Source organism: Paecilomyces variotii (genome assembly GCF_004022145.1).
Source record: "Paecilomyces variotii strain CBS 101075 chromosome Unknown C8Q69scaffold_3, whole genome shotgun sequence".
In the NCBI taxonomy this organism is placed as follows: domain Eukaryota; kingdom Fungi; phylum Ascomycota; class Eurotiomycetes; order Eurotiales; family Thermoascaceae; genus Paecilomyces; species Paecilomyces variotii.
In genome coordinates, this window is record NW_021167142.1 from 2,072,800 (window position 1) to 2,089,525 (window position 16,726).

Sequence of the window (16,726 nt, forward strand, 5' to 3'; positions counted from 1 at the left end):
AGAAAAAGGTAGTTAACTGCTACGGGTGTCAACAGGGCTATGCTCTTCTTTCGAGGAAGATCATGTGGGGAAAGAAAGAATGGACACATAGTTAGATAATCGGATCAATTCGTTACGCTGTTTGCATTTTGCTTGTCAACCGATATGTATCCTACAGACATGGAATAGAGCCAAACTATACGAAACAGAGATATGATGAAAATACATTGGGATGGCAACGAAATAAAAGGAAAATAGTAACTCGATTGTGCGAGAGGAGACGGGTATGGTAGAATACAGCAAGCTTTTGTATAAAGTGTTCAGCCAAGTGTGTAAGTTACTCCTTGTTTCCTGCTCAGGGGTGGTTGTAGAAACTGCAGTACTATAGTTGGGATGGCTGCTTCGTCAAGCGTTCTAGAGATCAAGTTGCCCCTTCATTCGTAACTCTTCTACCCAAGCAACGACACTATTCTATTTCGCAAAGTGGAGGTCATATGCAAGCCACTTACGCGCGTTCACGCCGGCAACATCCAGGCCAGGTGTACCGTACGTCAAGGGCGCGTAGAACAAGAATCCTGCAATGGTCGCCGCCAAGATAACGGTAGTCGCGATCCAAGCAGCCAAGTAAGATTTAGGGCCCATCCGCTCTCTCGGGGTGATGAAACGGTAGGGAATCATCCGTGACATAACGGCCTTCTTGTTCTTAGCGGCGGGATCTTGTTCATCCTCTGGCACGTATCCGGCCGGTACGATGGGGTCTACGTTGAAAATAAACTCGATCAGAGCACCTGTCACCAAAGTGGACGCCAAGTGCGCTGGTAGGTAATGGTGCAAAAAGCGCTGACGACCCATAAGCCAGAACGGGAAGTAGTGAGCTGCCCAGCAGAGGAACAGGAAACCAGTGCTGTTGTACAGACGGGAGCGGGCACCAGGACCCCAGACTAGTTCGGGTTAATGCGACCACAACTAGAAAGATTATGAAAGGGACAAAAAAACTTACTTTCGTCCAGAGCATCCACGCCGCGTCTCAAAGACAACTGATCCGCGCCAACCACACCTGCAAAGACCGCCAAGAGACTGCTAGCCAGCCACCACCCGATTGGATTTCCGAGGAAGTAGATCTGCTCGCGGGTATCGTTCTTCGTCCAGAAGCTAACACCACGCAGGAGGAACGGCCACTGGAAGGGTTCACTCGCGTACGGGTGCTCACTGGTGAGGGCATTGTTATGGAAGAACATGGCGCGTTGTAGTTCGATATACTTTCGCCAGAAAGGCAGCTGTTTGACCTGGCGGGGCTCCTTCTGCAGACGCGGAGAATCCTCCGGCAGTGAAGGGATCGCATCCACATACCAAACATTGCTCGACTGGAGGGTGTTCTTGTTTCCGTTAATCTCGGCCTGCTTGAACGCCCAGTCTGGTAGAGGAGTCGTATGTGTCCACATGGCTACCCGAGTGGGAACATGGATCAACTTGAAGTGACTCGACATGGTCCTGAAGTCTTGGCCTTCCTTGCCCCCTTCAATCTTGATCTCGAACAGAGTGTCGTTGTGACGCTCCCCGTTGGCCAAGTCGAGGGGCACCGTGGTGAACTCCTGGTTGGTCGGGTAGTAAGGAGAAGCAACATCGTGTGTGAGAAGGATGGTGTCGGTACCGACATGTCGGAGCTGAACTACGTCGCCATGCTTGACATGGTGGCCGGTAAGGTCATCCTCAGCGAACTGTTCGTTACCTGGCAAGATCTGCCAGATGTTGTTGGTGTCATTGTAGGGGTAACCGGTGACCTGCTGGCCCTGGCTAGAAATGCGGCCGTCATCGTAACGGAGCGGGTATCTCTCCCAGTGGCTGTGAAGGTAGGTCTTCGTATCCTTGTGACGAATGGTAATAGTGTCATAGTATTCGACATGGGTGGACGCAGCGGTCATCAAGTTGTCGCTCAGCGTCTCCTGGAACTCTGGGGTCATGAAGTCGTCTCCAGGACCGGATCTGGTAAGGATGGCGAAATGAACCTGGAACCAGAAGAGGTAGAAAAAGAACGGCACAATGATCAAGGAAAAGGCCCGGGCAACGAAATGCTTCCCAAACTGAGGCATCGTCAGAGCACCTCCGCGGCGGTTGATATCCAGTAGATTCCACAGGTCGACCAAGACTGCTGCGCCGATGGTAACAAACGTGAACACACCGACATACTTGGTCGAAATGACGCAGCTGAGAGAGACACCGGTCAGGAGAAGCCACTTCCACCATTTGCGTCCGAATGGCTGGTGTCTCTGCTTGTAGAACTTGATGTAGCACAGAATACTCAACGCCATAGTCAAGACTAGGGTTGCATCCAGCAGAATCAGTCTAGTCTCACCAACGTGCGCATTGTCAAACACCATCAGACCGGCAGCAAGAACACATGCGGGCAGCGAATATCCCGATTCCCACATGATCAAAAACACGACCGGGATAGTGAGAGCGCCCAGGGTAGCGGGCAGCGCTCGGAATGCCACATAAGGGACCTTGTTTTCAATGTACGATTCGCCAATGTTTTCAAAAAGGAAATGACCATCATAGCCGATGAGCCAGCCGACAAAGGCGAAAAGAAGCTTTCCAAACGGAGGGTGAACGTCAAAGAAGTATGTCCGTTGAAGGTAGTAAGAAGCAAACTGTACACATCCCAAGTCAGCATCCGATCGCAGAGAGATAGACTCCGATCAACAAGGTCTGTGCGACACGCGCGGCGCCCGCATCGACACCTCAAGAGAAATGCCATACCTTTCCGAAATGAACCTCATCAAATACCACTTCATTGGGATACCCGATATTCCAGAACCGGGTCAGGAAGCCCAATGCCGTCAACACGGCCATAGCAATCTTGTAGTCCCATTCTGGGCCTTGCGCAGACACTGGCGCAGCCGTGGCATTGCTGGGAGACACGTAGGCGTTAACATCCTTCTTTCCGCCTCTCCTACGGAGAGACGGAGGAGGGGAAGAAGACATGATGTGAAAGTAAATATAGAGAGCGTCAGGGGGGGACAAAAAGCCACCTTTACTGCAAAGAAGTCAGCATTGAGAGAACACCGGGTGATTGTGTAGCAACGTGTCAACCTACAATAATCAGTAAAAGAGCATTATAATAAAACGACAGAAGAACAAGAAACGAAATTCCTGCCGCAGGGGGGATGAAAGGGTGAGGAATCTGGCCTGTTCCTTTGTCTGAGTTGCTGGCGGCGTGGGAGCGCGGAAGGAGTAGTAGCCAGCTGGCCCGAGCGCCCTTCGGAGGAGAGCCTACGCGGCCTGTAACTACGTATACAGTAGACTCTCAACTTATTATGATCAACAATCGACAATTAACCAACGCACGACAAGCCCAAAGTGACTGGATTCGAGAGTTTTAAAATGTTTATATTCTTTGGGGAAATAGTATCATATGCAACGCCACATGTAGTGAACCGTCCCGACACAGAACACCATAGCTATCCCAGTTCTCCGCAATGCAAGCCAGTCCAACGCAATTAATAGAAAATGAAGAATCGTTCCAGAAATATACATGGTTTACAAATCACTCATCATCGTCTGACAAGTTAAGTAGCTCCAGCTCCGTTTTAACAAGAGACTGGAAATCCGCCCTTGACATACCGGTGGTCTTCGCAAGTCTGAACAAGCTCTTGATATTGGAGCTGATATGCTGCTTCACGCCAGTTTCGACGGAAGACTGATTCTCGGCTTCTTGTTCGAGCTTTGCGACCGCATCGGAACTGGCTGACGAGGTCGACGATGGCCGAGGATGATTCAGAAGCATGGCGATATCCTCCTGCCTTGCGTCACCAGGCGCATAGCCGTTCACCCGAGGGGATTCGTCCTTGCCCACATGGCTGACCTGCCTCTGGAGGAGACTAGCCAGAGTATCTCCATTCAGCGAAGATACACCAAACTCGGCCTTGTCTTCTGAGGGGTCATCATTATCCATTGCCGGCTGCACATCACCGTATCGGGCAAAATATGAGGCTTCCGATGCCACTGGTTGGTGGATCGAAGAAACTGGATTCGGCGCTGGGGTCTTGATCGATGGTGTTCTTCCGGGGGTGTTATCGTATTGTGCCCAATAGTCATCGTCGTCGTCATCCTCCAATCCTTGGTCCACCTGCTCAGCTTGCTTCAAAGCATCTTGTACCACCTTCTCCTTGGCGTGCTCGTTGGCTTCTGCTATCGACAATAACCAGGACTTGTCATCTTCCGCCGATCCATCCCATGGAAGCAACTCTGCGACTCTCCAACCAGGACCACCGCCTTCTTGGTCGGTAGGACACCATACATAGAGGACCGCGATATTGAAATCCGGCAGAGGAACTCGCGACCGTAATGTCTCCTGGTCAATCCGTTTATATTCGACCGGCAGTTCATCTGGGAGCTCTACTTCTCCCGAGACAGGATGCGGCTCAAAGGCCGCGCCATCTAGCAAGCTCTGAAGGCGCTCTGCTTTGGTGGGATCCCAAGACAACAGCTGAAGCCAGGAATCAGAACCTGAAGATGTCGAGCTGAGTATCTGAACGCGCTGGCGCAAGATGGGCGATAGTAGAGGCAGGAGAGCGGGCGGGGGACGGTTCGAGACAAAGGCTGCTGGTAGACAGGCCAGGAAAGGAGGTAACAACGTCCGGGGGTCCGGCGGCTGGATGAATTCGACCATTCTATGGCTGCCAAAAAGGGACCTTTTTTTCCTTGTTCAACGCAGGACTGTGTTCGCGGCCGCTCTCATAAGTCGTTAGAGTCGCACAGTCCTCTGAGTTTCTCAGGCGGGGCAGAGATATTTCAGGGAGGGAGAGGCCTTTGGGGAAGAGAGATCAGCAAAGGACTTGCATATAAATGTTGAATGCCCCGGGGCCCGTGTGATGCGGAGAGTGGGTTGCAATAATGCAGCAGCATCGCTGACAGCGTCACAGCTGCTGCTGGACTGTACCATAGACTATGGTACTCACCTCCATCAGCGCTGGAGAAGATGGGGCCAGCTTAGGCTCCATTTGCCCGGTGGGCTTTGGGGTTCCCGGTGAGGAGTGGCGGACGCGGGGCAACAAATAGTTAACATTTAGTTCGCGTTCGTCCGGTCTTCTAGACTACTTAGATAGATGAGAATAGATGCTCTCCTGTCGGCATAATTCCGCGTTTCCGAACGGTGTTCAACAGCGTGAGATATGGCCAGTCAAAGATGCCGTGAAGGGAAGAAAAGAAAGTATTACATTGTCGACGGAACGCGGAGAGTTATTATTGAATAGCGGAGATCCCGACCGTCAGCCCTAAAACAGTGGTTCCTGCTGACTTTCCAATAGATAGTGCCATTTTGATGATTCTAGCATGACTGCCGCTTACCATCAACTACCAAGTAACTACTTAACTTCGCGCCTGGATTATCGTGAGACTCAGCAGAAGGGCAATACATATATACTACCAAAAGAATTCCTGATCAGTAGAGAACAGTTCACAGTTGGAGTGTTTAAAGATTATTTATAACCGCCGTATACTACGCGTGTAAAATACCCTTGTGCATTTTGTTCTAATGCTGCTATGAGTGATTGTATGCTAATAACTAAGTAACTTGCCGGTCTCCATTAACATTGTCAATTAAGCTTACTTATACCGAGAAACCCCGCAACGGCTGTTTTGAAAGTCAAATATTTGGTACTGTACCAGAAGTCAGCCATTTTACCAAGCGATAGCCTCAAAGTAACAAGCAAAGAGGTATAGATTTCTTCAGAGGAATAATATAATAATTGTCATGTTCAGCTCCAAATTAACTAATTGCGGAAAAAAAGAGTGTTTTTTCGCGCGACACACTACTAAATACCTATTGGTCGGTGTACGGCTAGATTCGCGATAGTTCTGACGCGGTCGAAATGCCACGCATGGAAGCGGCTTGCTCACAGGGGCCTGCATTCCTTTACTTGCGGATTGATCATGACCCTCCGTAGTCGAATTCCCCTTTAACCATTATGAGACGAAACTGTAGGTATGTACTCGGAATGTGCTCCGGCTTAGAGTTGAGTTGAGCTCTGCACCAGTCATCGGGAACTCAATTGTGCATAACTACAGTACATGCAGTCGTTGGTCTCGAAACACCAAGAGGACAAGGATTCACGGGACAAGGGCAATCACGCCTGGTAGTCACTACATAATCAAGACCTGCCCATTTGCTGCCACTGCCCAAGATGTCAAATAAGGATGTTTTCGATCGTCCTACCACCACAGACATCACAGGAGTAGGTCGACCAGATGATGGCACAGCGGCAACCACAGAAGTCGATTCGGACGAAACGCAAGAGCTAATTTACAAGAAAAAATTGGAAAACAAACTGCGACTCAAGGTCGACTTGCGCTTATGCACAATTGCCGGTATCCTGTGCAGTCTCAATCTGCTGGACTCGGGCATCATCTCCTCCGCTTCCGTGACGACAATGCTCAAAGATCTAGAGCTGGAGGGCACTCGATACTCGGTTTCAATATTCATCTTCACAATAGCGAGTGTCGTCTTTCAGCTCCCATCAACAATTGCAGTGCGTCTAACAGGTCCTCGAATCTGGTTCGCTTTCATCACGTTCTGCTTTGGTCTTATCACTCTCTGTACTGCGTTCGTCCAAACATGGCGGCAGATGATTGCTCTGCGCGTCCTTCTGGGCATGTCCATGTCTGGCATATATCCAGGTTTGACATACCTGATCAGCGCATGGTACACGAGACGTGAGCAGCAGTTGCGCTTCGCGTTTCTTCAATCCGGCGAAGTCATTGTCCTTGCGACTGGCAGTATCGTCAACTACGGACTCAACCACCTAGACGGCAGATCAGGACTACCTGGATGGCGATGGATGTTTCTCGTCCAAGGTTTAGTTACCTGCACAATTGGGATCATCACGTACTGGTGGATGGTCGACTTTCCAGAGAACGCCCAAAAGAGCTTCTACTTCCTCTCGGAGTCAGAGACACGCCTCGCTACGCAAAGGATCAAAGATGACAGGGACGATCTCATCCCTGAACCATTCTCATGGTCTAATATCTTGGTTCACTTCAATGATCTGAAACTTTACGGCTTTTGCTGTATGTTCTTCTTACTGAACCTGGTTTCCACTTCGCTAGCATACTTCCTGCCGATCATTCTACAATCAGGCATGGGATTCTCAGCCAATGCATCTATCATCTTATCAGCACCGGTAATTATATCCATCCTTTTCTTTTTTTTTCTTTCTTTTCTTTCTGGCTGGTTCCTCCTCCCATATCTCAAGAAAACACAGTACAATACAATACAATATTAATAACACCACCCCCAAAAGCCATACTACTACGCCGTCCTACCCGTCCTCTTCACCTCCCTCATCGGCGACAGATACCACATCCGCAGTCCCCTCATCGTCCTCAACGCCCTCTTCCTCATCGCCGGCTTCCTAATGTTCGGCCTCCCCGTCTCGACACAAGTCACGGTACGATTCATCGGCACTTTCCTCGCCACAGGCGCATACGTCTCTAACTGGGCCGCCCTAAATGCCTACCAAGCCAACAATATCGTTGGTCAATGGAAACGCGTCACTGTCGCTGCGGCCGTGACGGCGTGTAATGGCCTGGGGGGTATCGCGGGAAGTTTCATCGTGAGAGAGCAGGAAGCTCCGCAGTATCAGACTGCGGTGTGGGTTTGTATTGGGTGAGTGGGATGGTATATATATATATAGATATATATCTTTCTTATCTAACGAAATAGCTGTATCGAATGGTAGGGGAAAAGGCTGACGACTCTGTACTACTCACAGGTCCCATATCTTAATGATTGCTATAGTAGCGTGTTTTACAGTCTACTTCTATATCTCAAATGGAAAGCAACGGCGGGGGAAAGTGATCTTGGAGGGTGTGGTAAGTTCGTCCTGTTGTTGCTTCAGGTGCCATAGAAATGGCTGGAGTCTTGTTGTTGTTTCTTGGTCTAACCTTTTGTGAAAAGCCTGGGTTTAGGTATACGTATTGAGTACAGCACGGGGGGTTTTGAACATCGTTGATGTTGTAGTGGTTACTGCGGACTGTGGAAGAATTACATGTGATGAAATAGGCTATGATTTATATCAAATTAATCTTTTAATAAATAATGTATCGGCAGATAGATATATTAACGTCGGGGTTACGTGCATTTGTCCATCTCTCATTATTCTAACACTGAGCACAAAGCCAAAGACACCAAGTCGATACAAGACAAATAAAAAGCACGTACAAGAGGACCCGTAATCTTAATCTTTAGATTTGACATCCATACACACACACAGAGAGAGAGGGCGAAGGAAAAAAGAAAGGGGAAAAGGCTGGACCACACAGAACCGGGGTATAATTTAATGTACTGCTTGCAAGAACCCAGAAAATTTGGAGGAAAAATAGTTCTCTTCTCTTTTTTGCAATCACGCCGCCCGATCCCTCTGTTCCAATCGCCCAACCAGTCTCTTGATTCCTGCCCATTCTTCCGCCGGCACTTCCTCTGCGGTTCCGCCGAGGTCTTTTCCAACTTCGAAAACAGTGACCACGCCGTCGAGACCACCGGTCGCGAGGCGTCTGCCTTCCCGCTCTTCCCAAGCCACCTTGTTGAGAGATTTGGTGAGTACGCCACCACGGCCCCTGGAGGGCGTGGTCTTGACGGCAGGTACTTCTGTGTCAGTGTAGAGATCCCAGACCTCCAAGTTGCCGGCTCCATCCACAAGGGAGAAGACACCAGGTCGGTGAGGGGACCAGCGCGCATCGTAAACAACATCTTCGCGATTGATGTCGAGGATCGGAGAAACAACTTGCGGGGTTGCCATAGTCGATGTGGCGGATGAAGTTGTCGCTGGCGGACGAACACGCCAAAGCTTTACGCTCCAGTCCAGACTGGAACTGAGCATCAGATCACCGAGATCCACAGGGCCACGTGAGGGGTGGAAAGCTGTAGACATAACGGGAGCAGCATGGCCACGGTAGGCCAGGCGGTGGTCCGTTCCAGCTTTGGCACCTGCCCGGTCATATCGATGGCAAGGATAGATGCCACCTTCTTCTGTACCGACGAGGAAGAAAGTTGGGTCGGACTGGGGGAACGCCATAGTGGTCGGTGCAAGGTCTTCCGTCTTGGACGGTGGAGGTGTTGTCAGCTCCAAGTACTCTTGTGGCTGAGAGAGCATATCAACAGTCCAGCCGCAGACAACACCATCAGTAGATGCTGTCAAGATATTATGGGCGTTCTGCGTTCCCACAATGGAAATACTGTAAACGGGGTGGGTGTGTCCTGAGCCGGTCAGGGGGGTCTTCTGCACAGGAGCACCTCCGCCTGCGCGTGAAGAGCGGGTGTCCCATAGCAGAACCTGTCCGGAATAGGAGCCACCGACGATGAGGTTTGGATGGAATGGAGAGAATTTGGCCGCGAGGATGTCAGAAGTGGAGTGGAAGATGTATTCAGGGCGAGAATGCAGGTGCTGGTTCCATATTTGCAGCAGGCCATCAGGCTCGTGAGGGGCGGTGGGGTTTTTCGTATAAGCGGCCAGAACAAGCTCTGGGAACTATGAAAACAGTCGAGTCAGTTGTTTCCAGATGAAGGAGAGCCAAATAAAGATATTTACCTTGGGGGAGAAGCTTATGTCGCTGATCATGCGCTTCTTGCTCCATCGCTCATCCCAGAATTGAGCAACCTCCTTGATCCCTCTTCGTTTCTTCCCATACTCTTCTTCCTCTTCATCTTCGCCATTGATTCCACCAAGTTCGTAATCCGCCAGCACATCGTACTCTTCATCTAAGGCCCGCTCTATGACTTTACTAGAGCGCTCGACGAAATCCAAGAAGTCACCGGACGAAGTGACAGCGTTGAGTTCATCGTCAGTAAGTGTACGCAGAGGATAGCGCAGCTGCGAAGACTGCGCGGCTGTCGGATCTGAGAGTTGTTTGGCAGCCTGTATCTCCTCTTCGATCTCCTTGCGCAACTTCTCACGGATTTCTTCATCGCGCTCTCGTTCCCTCCGGCTAAGCCTCTTATTCGCCCGTGTTGTCTCCTGGAATTCGTCGTCCCCGGATGCGACCGACCCATCAATCGATTCCCTTCGTGGCTGTTGCCATTCATCTGTCTGAACAGCTTTGCTGTATGTGAGGGTCTCCTGTTTCGTTTCAGGGGCTGATTCGGTGGCCTCAGGGATCGGACCAGTTGCGACGGTCTGCGTCGCTGCAGATGTAACTTGAGTCGCCGGTCGCGAAGTCGGACTCAAGACATCAGTGTTGTCTCCACTAAGCTGACTGGCGCTGAGGACGGAATTGGGTCGACTTCCTCTTCGTGACGAGCCCTCTCCTCCAGTCGCGAGGGACGCAGAGCCTGGACGATCAACGAGACGGGAGATCAAACTGTCGAGTTCCGCTCTGCTGTCAGAACGGCTAGGCACGGGGGATACAATCTAAAGGCAAATGTTAGATCACGATGTATAATCAAGGTCGTAGAAACGAGCTCCGTACATCTGAGGAATCTCCGATACTGTGCCGATTCTGATTGAATTCCTTCTGCCGCAGCTCGCGCTGGCGCTTCAGCTCAGCAAGCTTCGCCTTCTTGGCCAGGATCTCATCTTTCCGCTGTTGCATAGTCGTCATCGAGGGCATGTGTGAGTACTGAGGGCACGTCGTGGTGCCATCCAAACAAGACCAGCTCTACTCTCTCTCTCTCTTGGGTCGTTTACTCCATTAGTTCCCGTGCCTGTTCCGCGTTTCTCGTCGAGGGGGGATGACATAAGCGACCAGGCACCTCATGCTCCGGAAAATCTTACTGGCCGACATAGATCATGTTGATTATTTATCGTTATCTCATGCATTCGTTGCTGGATGTTGATTTTGACTGCTTGTATTCCTGACCTGTTTGTATGATACCAGCTATTGATTAGTTCTTGGAGAAAGGTCTGGTTATTTGTCGACTCTCGTACCAGTATCCTTCTACTCTTAACCCGAGAGAATCCTTTCCGCAGATGAGATACGTGTTGAAAGTCCATTGTGGCTTGCCAATGATTATTGCCTTAACTCATAGCTGAAAAAGAAGGGTAAGTTAATTTTGGCAGTTTCATACAGCACCAGAAGGTCAAGCCTATGTTTTGCTTTCGAGTCACCAAAGCGTCAACATTAGCTAGCCCCTGTATTGGGATATATTCCAACGACAGCTTATCCTACGGCACTAGGAGTACATTGACCTACTCCTTCGTAGTGATGAATAGTTGAAAGCCCCATTGAGGTCCTACCCGAAGCTTAATTGCATTCATGAGCGTCATCAGCCATGGCACTCCACAGTCATAATCTTTTTATATGCAAGATGAATAGTGCCTAATCAGATCCTATTCTTGGATAACTACTAGTCATTAGCACTCTTGCTAACCCGTCACTAAAACGCGTTAGCATAGTTATATTACCCGGTATTATAGGTGCTTTATTTTGCGATGCTGGTGCTAGTAAAAGAGACACTCGAGACGGGCCAGGATACAACGCATATGAACCACCAATTGTCAAATGGTAATGGAATATCAACGGCCATTTTTCAACTGCGTGAAATTATCTTAATGATGAATCATCACAGGAATGGAGTTGTTTTGACTCTTCGTGACCGTCTAAAAAGCCTGAGGCCACGAGATCTGGCACGGCGGGCAGGATGACATAAGCCGACAGGAACGTCCGGCGGCCCGGAAAAACTCGCCAACAGGGACTTCGTCCCTTCTCTCCAGCCCAGTCCGACCCGTTGCCAGCTTGAGAAGCCCAGGAAACCCATCCTGTCCAGCAGCCATTGACGGTCGATACCCCCGCTGACCTGCCTGTTGTTTGTTTGGTATCGACGCTCTTGTCGTCCTCTTTTCCCCTCTTTCTTGCTGTCTCGTTCCCCGACTCCGGCGATCTTTGGATACTTTCAGAATGGCTAGTACGCAGGGTGTCAATGTGAGCCTCCGCACCTCCCTCCTCCTACCCCGACCAACGCCCGGTTACCCTGTTGCAGCGCCTTCTAATCTCTTTGATTCAATTAGGTTCTCCGTTACTCAGCTCTTGTAGCTGGTCTCATCTACGGTTTTTCCCACCAGTCGTCGCTCAGTTCGCAAGCCAAACACGCCGAGATTGAGCGCGAATACAAGCGCAAGGAGAGCCTGATCCAGCAGGCCAAGGCCGAGTTCGCCAAGAAGCACGCGCCAGCAGACAAGAAGTCGGAAGGACGTATGTTGCGTGAAATCCCCCTTGAGCGGTTCTTTTCGGGACCAGCGCCGGTGTCCCGAGGCATTGCCATGGTGATCGCGTGCTAACTTGATATCCCGCAGCGGTCACGAATCCTGACGACCCACGCTTCGATCTGGAAGCCCTCTTGAAATTTGTGGAGGCTACGAACTAAGGAGGGGATCGCAATGGGAGCGCATCAAGGGAGTGGCTGGTAGTTTGGCAGACCTCGGAGACGTTGAAAGGGTCCGAAGATCCCGCACCCTCCCCGGGTACCAGAGGAAAGAGATAATGGCTGAAAAAGGACCAGCTATGTATTATTGTTTCATCTTAACTTCCCAGAGTCGTGTCTTTGCAAGCGAAAGAACGGAAAATCTATCTATCTAGACACCATGTCCGTCTTGTACATACCCTGGGTCGTTTGTGCACGTCTGTACACTACGCTCGGCACTCGAAGAGCAAGAAATTTCTTTGCATGTTTACACTGGGTCACCCATCTCCTGACGGGGAGTGCAGGCTCGGGAGTCTGCAGACTCTATCCGCTGCGCTCCGGATGATTCGAGGATTATGCGATAACGCACCTTTTGCAGGACTCTTTTGCGTCTGGCTGGCCTGCTTGTCTTTTTCTGCACAGAGTTCTCACCGGCATAGGCTGACCCTTCTTTGAACCATTATGGTTGAATTAGAGCCCACTCAGCCTCCATAGCTCCCAAGCAGACTTATGACCCCGCCCAAACCATTCGTCTTTGGAAACGTCTGTTCCTCTGCTGAGGGAATCACTTTGGGCTTTAATAACTTCTTTTCCTTATCCCAAATCCACCCTCGTTCCGTATAGGTTTTTTCTATAAGCGCAGTGTCTGCAGAGTCCCCGCTGTAGCCTAGATAGGCTGCTGCCGTCTCTGGTCTGATTGCTTCATACGCTCTGCTTATGTCCTGGAACGTCTTTTCTTGAAATGACCCTAAAAACCCGATGATTAGATTCCCATTCGCAAAGCATGCTTCAATTCAAACTGACTTTCGTAAGCCTGGACTACACCCTTGAGGGGCTCCGGCCAGGGCAGCTCTCTGAGGACCTTGTATACCTGCACATGGTCATTTTGCCAGACGGCCTGCAATAGTGCGATACTGTTCTGCAAAGTTTGGTCTTTAGCCACGAGGGTTGGAGGCATCCGGTGCGTCAACATGCGAGCTTCGGGTCTATCATGTAGCTGTTTAGTCAACGTAACCTAGAGAAGCATCTGGTGCTGGAGACAGACGTTTCGTTTATTAGAAGCAAAGATATAAGGTATGAGGAGTAAAAGACGCTTAGAAGTTCTGCATCACCAGTCACCTCGCTATCTGTGAACAGGAGGTTGGCATCGGGTTCGTAGTGCGAGAGCGCATCATAGAGGGCCGACGGCGAAGGCGCCGTCGTCAGGACCTCTGCCAGGCGCTCTTTTGAGAGCGGCGGCAGCGCCATAATGTGCGTCGTATTAGACTAAATAGAGGGACTGTGATAATCGAAGGAAGCCAGAGATGTACGCAGACAGAAGAACCAGTAGAGTCAACGCACGCGATGCTGATGAGCTTGATGCGGGGAGCAGCGCGGAGCTTGGAGAGTCGTTCCCGCAAGAAGGACCACGGACCAGCTTGCCAAGACTTGCTGTAGAGACCACCTTGCGGGCCTTCGATCTAAGATAACTCGCCCATCTATTCCCGTCAGCTTTCCTTGACTGGGTAGACCATTCTCTTTTTCTATCAATCATTGAATTTCTCTTTGGTTGTTCGGGCCATCATGGCCGCCTCTCCAATTGACCCTTTTTTGGAGGGCAAGACCGGCAGCAATGCTCGCGGTTTACTGCGGATTATTATTCTATTGACCATTGCCGCTGCCGCCGTGTCCAGTCGATTGTTCAGTGTCATCAGTATGCTTTCCGTCCAGAATTAAGACTAGAATTTACTCGTGAAGATCGAGACGTGCTAATTAACTACTTCTTGTAGGATTCGAAAGTATAATCCACGAGTGTATGTCTACCTCCTACTGCGAGCTGTTCTCACGAGAGCTGCCGCGCGTCCACCACGAACGATGATATTAATGTCTTCTGTACAGTCGACCCGTGGTTTAATTTCAGAGCGACAAAATACTTGGTGCAGAATGGGTTCTACAGCTTCTGGGACTGGTTTGACGACCGTAAGTACTCCGCTTGACCACTGAAACCACCGACGACCCTTGGAATCACAGCCTGTCCTCGGAGGGAAAAGGATCAATATACTGATTGGCTCTTTTTTCTAGGAACATGGCACCCTCTCGGACGTGTCACTGGCGGCACCTTGTATCCCGGGTTGATGGTCACCAGCGGTGTCATCTACCATGTCCTGCGCTTCCTGACGATCCCCGTGGACATTCGGAATATCTGTGTTCTGCTGGCCCCAGGATTCTCTGGTCTGACATCGTTGGCGATGTATCTCCTCACTCGTGAGATGACACCCTCTCCCTCTGCAGGTCTTCTTGCAGCGGCTTTCATGGGCATCACACCCGGTTACATCTCCAGATCGGTTGCGGGATCCTACGATAACGAAGCAATTGCCATCTTCCTGTTGGTGTTCACCTTCTTCCTCTGGATTAAGGCAGTCAAGAATGGTTCGATCATGTGGGGAGCGTTGACTGCGCTGTTCTACGGATACATGGTTTCTGCTTGGGGTGGATACGTCTTCATCACCAACCTGATCCCACTGCACGTCTTCGTGCTCCTCTGCATGGGAAGATACAGCTCCAGACTCTACATCAGCTATACCACCTGGTATGCCCTCGGAACATTGGCTAGCATGCAAATCCCATTCGTAGGTTTCCTGCCTATTCGAAACAGCGACCACATGTCCGCTCTCGGTATCTTTGGCCTGATTCAGGTGGTCGCCTTTGTCGAGTTCTTGAGAGGGCAGGTCCCCTCCAGACAGTTCCAGACGCTGCTCACCAGCCTTGTCCTGGTAATCTTCGGTGTTTCCTTCCTGGGGCTCGTCCTTCTCACTCTGTCCGGAGTTATTGCTCCTTGGAGCGGTCGTTTCTACTCCCTATGGGACACGGGTTACGCGAAGATCCACATTCCTATTATTGCTTCCGTCTCAGAGCACCAGCCTACCGCTTGGCCAGCGTTCTTCTTTGACTTGAACTTTCTGATCTGGCTCTTCCCCGCCGGTGTCTATCTCTGTTTCCGTAAGCTGGAGGATGAGCATGTGTTCGTCGTCATCTACTCTGTTTTGGCCAGTTACTTCGCAGGTGTTATGGTCCGATTGATGTTGACCCTGACCCCGATTGTCTGTGTGGCCGCTGCCATCGCTTTGTCTCAGATCCTGGACACCTATGTGCTTGTCTCCAAGCCCAGTCCCGCCGTGGCAGCAGCCGCTGGCAGCTCAACCTCGGACTCTCTCCGCTCCACGCGAGCACCTTGGGTTGGCATTCAGTCAACCTTCTCCAAGGTGTTTATGACGTCTTCCATAGTGACCTACCTGCTCCTTTTCGTCTCTCACTGCACATGGGTCACTTCCAACGCATACTCTTCACCTTCGGTTGTTCTCGCTAGTAGAATGCCAGATGGTAGCCAGTTCATCATTGACGACTACCGTGAGGCGTACTACTGGCTTCGCCAGAACACCCCGAATAACGCCAAGATCATGTCGTGGTGGGACTACGGCTACCAGATTGGTGGTATGGCAGACCGACCAACCCTTGTTGATAACAACACCTGGAACAACACGCATATTGCCACTGTTGGAAAGGCTATGAGCTCTCGTGAGGAGGTCAGCTACCCTATCCTCAAGCAGCATGATGTCGACTACGTTCTCGTCGTCTTTGGTGGTCTCCTCGGCTACTCCGGCGATGATATCAACAAGTTCCTCTGGATGGTCCGTATTGCGGAGGGCATTTGGCCTGATGAAGTCCGGGAGCGTGATTACTTCACTGCTCGCGGCGAGTACCGCGTCGATGACCAGGCGACCCCGGCCATGCGTAACAGCTTGATGTAAGTCTGCCCTCTACTCCGTTAATTATCGCGGGCTCCATACTCACCCATGAAAACAGGTACAAGATGTCGTACTACAACTTCAACTCCCTCTTCCCCGCCGGCCAAGCCCAGGACCGTGTCCGCGGTGTCCGTCTCCCCGCCGAGGGCCCTCAGCTCACCACGGTCGAGGAAGCCTTCACCAGCGAGAACTGGATCATCCGAATCTACAAGGTCAAGGACCTTGACAACTTGGGCCGCGACCACAACAACGCAGTCGCCTTTGACAAGGGCCACAAGAAGAAGAAAGCTACGAAGAGAAAGGGTCCCCGAGCCTTGCGAGTCGAGTAGAATCGGTCGCATCTCGTTTTCTCGTTAAAAATGAATGAAGATCCGTTCATCCCGTAGTACGTGACGATGGTAGGGTTCAGCTCATTTCGTGTATGGTAGATCTGTTAAATTTTTTTCATCCTTTATAAAATGAGATATTCAGTGCTTTTTTTTGATGTTCGTAAATACAATAGACCTACCTCTGTGTGACTAACCTGCCGGCGCGTGGATCAACTACGGTCCGGGTTAAGCAGATAGGACTC

The 16,726-nt window shown here is 50.6% G+C and overlaps 7 protein-coding genes across 7 annotated transcripts; 3 read left to right on the forward strand and 4 right to left on the reverse strand.

Annotated features, from left to right (window-relative positions):
• Positions 1-450: 450 nt before the first annotated feature.
• Positions 451-2,961, reverse strand: C8Q69DRAFT_399348 (mannosyltransferase PmtI; the record flags this gene model as incomplete). Its single annotated transcript, XM_028627843.1, has 3 exons — positions 451-920; positions 980-2,627; positions 2,737-2,961. The coding sequence occupies 3 exons, from the start codon at positions 2,959-2,961 to the stop codon at positions 451-453; spliced, it is 2,343 nt and encodes a 780-aa protein (XP_028486832.1).
• A 132-nt stretch (positions 2,962-3,093) lies between these two features.
• C8Q69DRAFT_219325 (hypothetical protein) lies at positions 3,094-4,871 on the reverse strand. Its single transcript, XM_028626279.1, has one exon. It carries the CDS (start codon positions 4,646-4,648, stop codon positions 3,524-3,526), a length of 1,125 nt encoding a protein of 374 aa, XP_028486833.1. The 5' UTR covers positions 4,649-4,871; the 3' UTR covers positions 3,094-3,523.
• Positions 4,872-5,903: 1,032 nt separating this feature from the next.
• C8Q69DRAFT_462696 (permease of the major facilitator superfamily) lies at positions 5,904-8,117 on the forward strand. The gene is made up of 5 exons (XM_028630331.1): positions 5,904-5,962; positions 6,046-7,157; positions 7,278-7,642; positions 7,749-7,848; positions 7,934-8,117. Exons 2-5 carry the CDS (start codon positions 6,162-6,164, stop codon positions 7,955-7,957), a joined length of 1,485 nt encoding a protein of 494 aa, XP_028486834.1. The 5' UTR covers positions 5,904-5,962; positions 6,046-6,161; the 3' UTR covers positions 7,958-8,117.
• A 2-nt stretch (positions 8,118-8,119) lies between these two features.
• On the reverse strand, positions 8,120-10,750 carry C8Q69DRAFT_526922 (putative dynein intermediate chain). Its single transcript, XM_028633644.1, has 3 exons — positions 10,441-10,750; positions 9,564-10,382; positions 8,120-9,503 (listed from the first exon to the last, which is right to left on the reverse strand). Exons 1-3 carry the CDS (start codon positions 10,579-10,581, stop codon positions 8,379-8,381), a joined length of 2,085 nt encoding a protein of 694 aa, XP_028486835.1. The 5' UTR covers positions 10,582-10,750; the 3' UTR covers positions 8,120-8,378.
• Positions 10,751-11,742: 992 nt separating this feature from the next.
• On the forward strand, positions 11,743-12,484 carry C8Q69DRAFT_219383 (ATP synthase E chain-domain-containing protein). The gene is made up of 3 exons (XM_028626281.1): positions 11,743-11,892; positions 11,979-12,162; positions 12,264-12,484. Exons 1-3 carry the CDS (start codon positions 11,869-11,871, stop codon positions 12,332-12,334), a joined length of 279 nt encoding a protein of 92 aa, XP_028486836.1. The 5' UTR covers positions 11,743-11,868; the 3' UTR covers positions 12,335-12,484.
• A 471-nt stretch (positions 12,485-12,955) lies between these two features.
• On the reverse strand, positions 12,956-13,759 carry C8Q69DRAFT_219432 (hypothetical protein). Its single transcript, XM_028626282.1, has 3 exons — positions 13,416-13,759; positions 13,233-13,356; positions 12,956-13,118 (listed from the first exon to the last, which is right to left on the reverse strand). Exons 1-3 carry the CDS (start codon positions 13,616-13,618, stop codon positions 13,086-13,088), a joined length of 360 nt encoding a protein of 119 aa, XP_028486837.1. The 5' UTR covers positions 13,619-13,759; the 3' UTR covers positions 12,956-13,085.
• Positions 13,760-13,933: 174 nt separating this feature from the next.
• Positions 13,934-16,484, forward strand: C8Q69DRAFT_486012 (putative oligosaccharyl transferase subunit; the record flags this gene model as incomplete). Its single annotated transcript, XM_028631869.1, has 5 exons — positions 13,934-14,063; positions 14,140-14,163; positions 14,249-14,329; positions 14,432-16,154; positions 16,214-16,484. 5 exons carry the CDS (start codon positions 13,934-13,936, stop codon positions 16,482-16,484), a joined length of 2,229 nt encoding a protein of 742 aa, XP_028486838.1.
• Positions 16,485-16,726: the final 242 nt, after the last annotated feature.